This window comes from Melanotaenia boesemani, chromosome 22 (assembly GCF_017639745.1).
Source record: "Melanotaenia boesemani isolate fMelBoe1 chromosome 22, fMelBoe1.pri, whole genome shotgun sequence".
Lineage (NCBI taxonomy): Eukaryota > Metazoa > Chordata > Actinopteri > Atheriniformes > Melanotaeniidae > Melanotaenia > Melanotaenia boesemani.
The window spans coordinates 18,000,328-18,006,867 of record NC_055703.1 but is presented as its reverse complement, the minus strand read 5'-3'; the positions used below and the strand labels follow the sequence as shown (position 1 = coordinate 18,006,867).

The window sequence follows — 6,540 nt, the reverse complement described above, 5'->3', positions numbered from 1 at the left end:
GCTAAAGTCACTTAAATTTCCTCGTCACTGAAAGCTATGCGAGATGCCACCAACTAGTGGCAGTCAAGTTTAGTTGGTATGTTTTATTTGAAGGTGGCATTAGCTTATGCTTGCCAATGGCTGTCCGACACATTTGGTTTACATGGATAAAGTTAGAGCCTGGGAATCACTGCAAATGTTGCTTTGCATTTTTATCTGTTACTAGAATTGAGTAGTCACCAGCATTTGTGCTTAACTTGTAATTTGTTATGGCAGGATTTATAAAACAACCCACCCACACCACCAGTTTAATCCCTTAAAATCAAGTAGACAAAATGTTTAAGAACTTTCTTTATTAGGACATTTGACTTGTCAATGCAATGGGTCCAGAGGAGATCTTTTGGTGGGTTGAGCCTATACTTTGTCCTGCAAGAAAAAGGACAAGTGAGAGGTTTCTTACAGCTTTGGTTAAGAACTTACACCAATACTTACTCCTTTCCCCTTTGTGTGAGGGCTTCCTGCCTGAGTGAGTACACTGGCCTTGGCAGACCCCTTCAGCAGGGCTAGTTTGGTCACAAACAACAACATCACAGTGGACGTAGATCTGTAGATATGAAGGCTTTAGTACACAGGGTTAGAGGGGACATTCATGTACAATTAGACTCATGTCATTTACCTCATCTTGCAGAACCTTGTCATCCTGAATGAAAGTAAACATCTTCATTGAGAAGCGCTTGATGTGAGAGGGAACTGAAACTCTGTCATCCATTACAACAGGGTGGAAAATGGTTGCATATTTGTCGTCAGGGTTCTCACAGCTGGAATACAATACATGATTAGTCATGAACCTACCCACCCTGCCGCCCATCCACACTTAGCTGCAATACCTGTCCACAATGATGTCCCAACTGGGGACAGAGGTCCTGTCTTCTTGACGGGTAGCCCAGCAGTTCTCCAAGATAAGCTCCAAATGGGGGTCACTTGACTGAAGTTCCACCTCAAAGTACAAAGGCTGCCTAAGATGTTTCTCTACTGGATAATCTTCAGCTTGATAGAAGTAGTTGTATGAATGATCTGAGGGAATTGCCATTTTAGGTTTAGTACATTGCAAATTACAGATCTGTAGGCACTAGATTAAGTGAATTCTTACCCTGGGCCAACCTCATTTGCACCATCAGATGCCCTGACCCAATCTCTGCTTTGGGATCATAGCGTCTTGGTTTAGAACTAAAGGCAATAGCCTGAGTGTCGTTGACTATATAGTAGCAGGAGATAATTTGCCTACAGGGGTGGGGAGGAGAGAGAGAGAGAGGGAAAGGGAAAAAAGCCACCCTCAAAATTTGGCATTTCAGGTTAATGTTTCAACAAGTCTTTCCACATACCTGTAATCAGGGTCAATTGGTGATTTGCGGGCTACTTTGTCATTGTAATAGAGGGAAATCTCATTCTCGTACAGCATGTAGTGGTCGAAGAACTAGAAAGAGATGCACAAGTTTTGTATTGAAACAAGGTGAATGGCGTTGTCAGGAAAGTAAACTTACTGTCCTAGTTGTTCCACAAGAGCCAGCACTAAATGTAAAGTGAGCAAAGCGATCGTCACTGAACACTGGTCTGCAGGACTGGTCCTTCAGGGTGAGCCAGCTTGGGTTTAGATTGGGTACAGATTCCACCTTTACAGCTAGGGATGAGATTGTTCCATTGGGGTGGCACCCTACAAAAAAAAAAAAAAAAAAAAAAAAAAAAAAAACAAGGCAGGCAGATTTTCAATTGTTCATTAGGGTGAACAATTTATATTTTTAAAAACACACCACACACTTACTGGTTGTCAGCAAGGGGAAGTTGCAGGCCAAATAGAGGTCACCAAGTACCCACTGGTTTCTGGGGTCCCACAGCAGAACATCAAGTCTGGCTCTGATTGAGCTGGTGGTAATCAGCTACAAGACAACTGGAGTCATGCAAGGCAGGTTTACAGCACTAAAAGAGTATTGACCAATTAAAGCTTTACCTCAAATGCAGTAACTTCATCAGCATATGGCACTTCAATACTGAAGTGTGTGCCGTTGTCTAGGAACTTGAGTTTTTGTGCCAGCTCAGGTGTCAAGTCTTTGGTACCAACCATGGTTTGGAAGTTGTGGCCTTGGTTCCCATATTTAACACTGACATAAAACTGATTCTCATCACAGGTGCCAGTAAGTGTAGGCAGCACTAGGACAGACACTGAGGTTAGTCTTTTTCCCCCTCAAGTTAGAACAGAAATGCCAGTCAATAGCCTTACCAACGTCATGCAGAGATGCCTGCAACTCCACTGAGTGGGCAAAGGTAGTAGCTTCAGGATGGATAATGAAGCCAAAGACCAGAGGGAGGACGTAGGTTGTAGCCAGCGGTTCAGGATTCTTGAAGGGGGGGGGCAAAAAAAAAAAAAAAAAAAAGTTAGGAGACAGAAGCAAGCATTTGTGCGTCATATTGAATGACACTTACATGCTTCAGGACCACATCAGAAGCAAAGGCCACATGTAAAGCGAAGACAATTGTTCCATTTGAAAGGATATGCTCCTCAACAGTGAGGCCTCTGGCATTGCTCTCCTCAACAGTAAGGACTCCAGTAGAAAAAGTGATGTTTCTCAGCTCCACATCATGAAGGAAGGTCCCAACATAGACAGTGAACACACGGTCCTCTGGGATGGTACCTAAGAGATGGCAAGTTCACACCATTTCCAAACACTGGCCGTATGCCATGTACCTGCAAATGGCACTTACGGTCATCAGTATGAGGGGGGCGAGCCATTGGCGGTGTGCTAATTGGGAACAAAACCTTGTATCTGGTGTCATCTTGGTTGTTCTCAGCCCTCCACAGCACTTCAAGCATGGGCTCAATGTTGTAGGTGATGTGGTACTGGTAATCTGGGGCGTGACTCTGCAATTCATAGCATTTTAGAAGATGCAACTACACCCTGAATTTTGTATTTTTCCCTTTAAGAGTTCTACTAAACCTTGTAATAGCCATCAGGTGAGCCCACTGGGATCTCCTGAACAATGTGGAAGTCTGTTGTAGCAAGCGTGTAACCTCTTGCAGCCATCTGGGCCTTATCTAGCCTTTGACCATTGATTCCCATGTGCATTTCTACTATTTTAACCTTGCCTTCTGTTAGAGGGCTAACACGGCGAGGCACATGCCATGAGATTAGGTCCTCAGTGAACAGGACACCACCTGTTGGGAATTACCGTTAGTTGACTGAACCAGCTTCACTGGTTAAGGCATGCATTGTCTGAACCCACCTCTTGGACAAGCAGCTGCCAAATTGACAACATTCAGACCTTGTTGAGCTTTGTGGTAAACACTAACCCTGAAGGCTTCCATGGGAACTCCAGCCACCTAGAAGAGAGAGAAAAAAAAAATAAAATAAAAAAATAAAAATAAAAAACAGCACTGATTCTTTTGAAGCAATCTGCAGAAAAGAGCCAAGTTATTACTTACATCCTCAAAATAAGTCTCTGCTGTATTGTATGGGCTGCGCATAACCAGGCGGGTTGATGTAGTCCTAGCACTATAACCGGCCTGTTCAGCTTCCTTGAGCACCATTGCTACAGGTTCAGGAGTAAAGAAAGTCACTTTCCAGATTCCATGGACATCACCTGTGGCCTGTTTAGAACATATTTGGGATTAATTTTCCCTCTTGATTTGGAATGTGTGGGGTTTATTAAAATATAAATAAAAGTTACTCCAGCAACGTACACCAGGAATGGCATTGATTTGGGAATCATCCTTCCGAACCTGCCCCTTAGCTTCAGCTTGTGGACCATGTGCAGCCATCCTAGTAGATGCCTGAAAGCATCAAAAATACATACAATAAGGCAAGGCAGTTTATTTCTATAGCACATTTCATGTACAGGACAATTCAAAGTGCTTTACATAAGGCATTACAGATATTTAGAATAGTAAAAGGCAACACATAATCACAATAAAATTACATTAAAATGATTAAAAGCAAGATAAGTTAAAATGCATATTTCATGCATAGGCGCATGAGAAAAGAAATGTTTAACCTGGATTTAAAAAATGTCTACATTTGGGGAAAGTTTAATCTCCACTGGCAATTTGTTCCACTTGTTTGCAGCATAACAGCTAAATGCTGCTTCTCCATGTTTAGTCTGGACTCTGGTTTGGACTAGTTGACCAGAGTCTTTGGATCTAAGAGCTCTGCTAGGTTTATATTCTCTGAACATATCACAGATGTATTCTGGGCCTAAACCATTCTGGGATTTGTAAACAAGCAGAAGGGTTTTAAAATCTATTCTGTGACTGACTGGAAGCCAGTGTAAAGATTTCAAAACTGGTGTGATGTGTTCAGATCTTAGTCCTGGTTAAAACTCTAGCAGCAGCGTTCTGGATGAGCTGCAGATGTTTAATGCTCTTTTTAGGAAGTCCTGTTAAAGACCATTACAGTAATCCAGTCTACTGGAGATGAATGCATGGATGAGTTTCTCCTGGTCTTTCTGGGAGACTAGACTTAATTCTGTTGATGTTGCTGAGCTGGGAAAAAGCTGTCTTAGTGACAGCTTTGATGTGGCTGCTGAAAGTCAGATCTGAGTCTAACACTCCCAGGTTACGAACTTGGTGACAATAAAATGGAGATCTTAATGTAACTCACTTCCATGTAGTTTCTGTCACAGAGAATCTCTTTGGAGGCCCAGCGAGTATAGCTACAGGTCTGCACCACTTCATGATGAGCCACTTCAGATGAACCACTTCTGTACAGTTGGAGCTTCAAACCAACTGTAAATGTTGTGTCATCCTGTAGGACAAACATTTTGAGCCAGTGGGTCCAGTTGCCTAAAGTCACTCAACTGGTATGCAAATTGAACCAACATACTGTGTTGTCCACATAGCAACCCAGGAGAGATGCGTAGATTCGAGTGTTGCCCCATGGGTCAGACTCCATGCTGTATCCACACTGAGCAGCCAGACTGGGCGTCAATAGAATATGCTGGGTGACATCTGCAGGAGGACACATTTCAGACATCTGTTGCCACAACAGACGAGTTACTTTCAAGAGGTTGAGTTAACTCACTGATTGCATCAACCTCAAGTTGGTTCCCCATAGCAAGAGCCTCATCCATAGACAGCCTCATCAGATTACCTGCACAATCTGACTTCAACCCGCTGCCTGTTTGGAAATAACTCCGGTCAAGCAGAACTTAAACACCAGTGTGATAAGGTACATGTAAAAACCAGTCTTACTTGTCTGCGAACCAAGCTTCACATTTGGCCATGCTTGACCCAAGACAAAAATTGAAGCCACCATGGTCCATAATAAACTAATAAAACAAAAAAAAAAAATTGACATCTCAAGAACTCCTCAAGCAAGAAAAAGATATTAGCAAACTATACTTACATCTTCTCAGGCTTCCGCATGTTGCAATGTGAAATCAGCCAAGCAAAAAGAAATTACAAGAGCCCAACTAAAACCAGAGCTTGGCTTTGACGCCCTAGTAAGTCCTTAAAAGCAGAGCACCTCTGAAGGAAAGGAGCTGATAGTTTGAGTCTACGATCACCACCTGTTTTATATGTCGGCTAATAACTGCAGCACAGGTGAAGTAAATTAGCCAAATAAGCTTCTTGTAAGAAAGTTGGAAAGTCTGTGTGCTTAAACCAAGATACATGGGCCACTGATGTATAATAAAATCAGTTATTATTAGGCAATTTAATACATATGTTTGGCAGGAGTTTGTCATTGTGTAAATAATCATTTCAAGATTCTATAGTGACTGACCTCTTTTCTTAAATCTGATGTGGTAAACTTGAGAAGTAAAATGAGAACAATTAAGGGCACTGAGATTTATCATTATTAGTGTGTGTCAGCTCCTGATTACAGTTTGTTTATTGTCACAAACCTTCCGCAAAGTTATCAGAATGGTGCCCTGGTTCCTTAATTTTCAATCAGGCTGCCCTGAAAATTATACCTTTTCATTTGTGAGGTTATTACTTTTTTTCCAGGGTTTGCAAGATCTTCAGTCAGTGTGGAAAAAGAATATTGATGATGTGTTAATGAAAATACATCAAGTCTAACAGCTGGTTTCACGAAATGTCATTTTCTGTCATAACATTCAGTTGTCATAATTTTGCATCGCCAAGAAGGAAAAAAACATTATTAGAAGAGATAACATAAGAGTTAGATTTTTCTTGTTAATCAAAACATTACCAACAGTGTTCAGTAAAAAATACTCAGGCAAGCTGATCTAACTGGATTCATTGTACAATCCCCAGCCTGCATACATATGAAACACAGCACTTTAACTCGAGAAATTACCCACCTGCCACACAACTAGTGACCCAGTTTGACTGACAGACCTGAAACTGAATTGTATCTGGCTGCAGGGTGCATATTCATTCATTTAAAGCTTATTTGTGCAGACAAATAGACATTGTATTGACATGTGCAACACAAAAGTGTCTATAGGGCAAGGCGGGGGTTTTCAAAGAGTGAACTGGGCCTCCCCGGGGCAATTATATTAAACATAAAAGGGGATAAATACATACAATTTGATTAAAGAGAATATTTT

The 6,540-nt window shown here is 41.7% G+C and overlaps 1 protein-coding gene across 1 annotated transcript; it reads right to left on the bottom strand.

Annotated features, from left to right (window-relative positions):
- Positions 1-315: 315 nt before the first annotated feature.
- On the bottom strand, positions 316-5,520 carry zpax1 (zona pellucida protein AX 1). Its single transcript, XM_041976444.1, has 21 exons — positions 5,373-5,520; positions 5,219-5,295; positions 5,049-5,144; positions 4,851-4,975; positions 4,629-4,772; positions 3,713-3,802; positions 3,455-3,619; positions 3,256-3,352; positions 2,970-3,187; positions 2,737-2,893; positions 2,458-2,666; positions 2,255-2,372; positions 1,985-2,184; positions 1,799-1,913; positions 1,521-1,690; positions 1,362-1,453; positions 1,130-1,260; positions 867-1,053; positions 656-797; positions 472-583; positions 316-405 (listed from the first exon to the last, which is right to left on the bottom strand). Exons 1-21 carry the CDS (start codon positions 5,390-5,392, stop codon positions 335-337), a joined length of 2,736 nt encoding a protein of 911 aa, XP_041832378.1. The 5' UTR covers positions 5,393-5,520; the 3' UTR covers positions 316-334.
- Between the last annotated feature and the right edge of the window lie 1,020 nt (positions 5,521-6,540).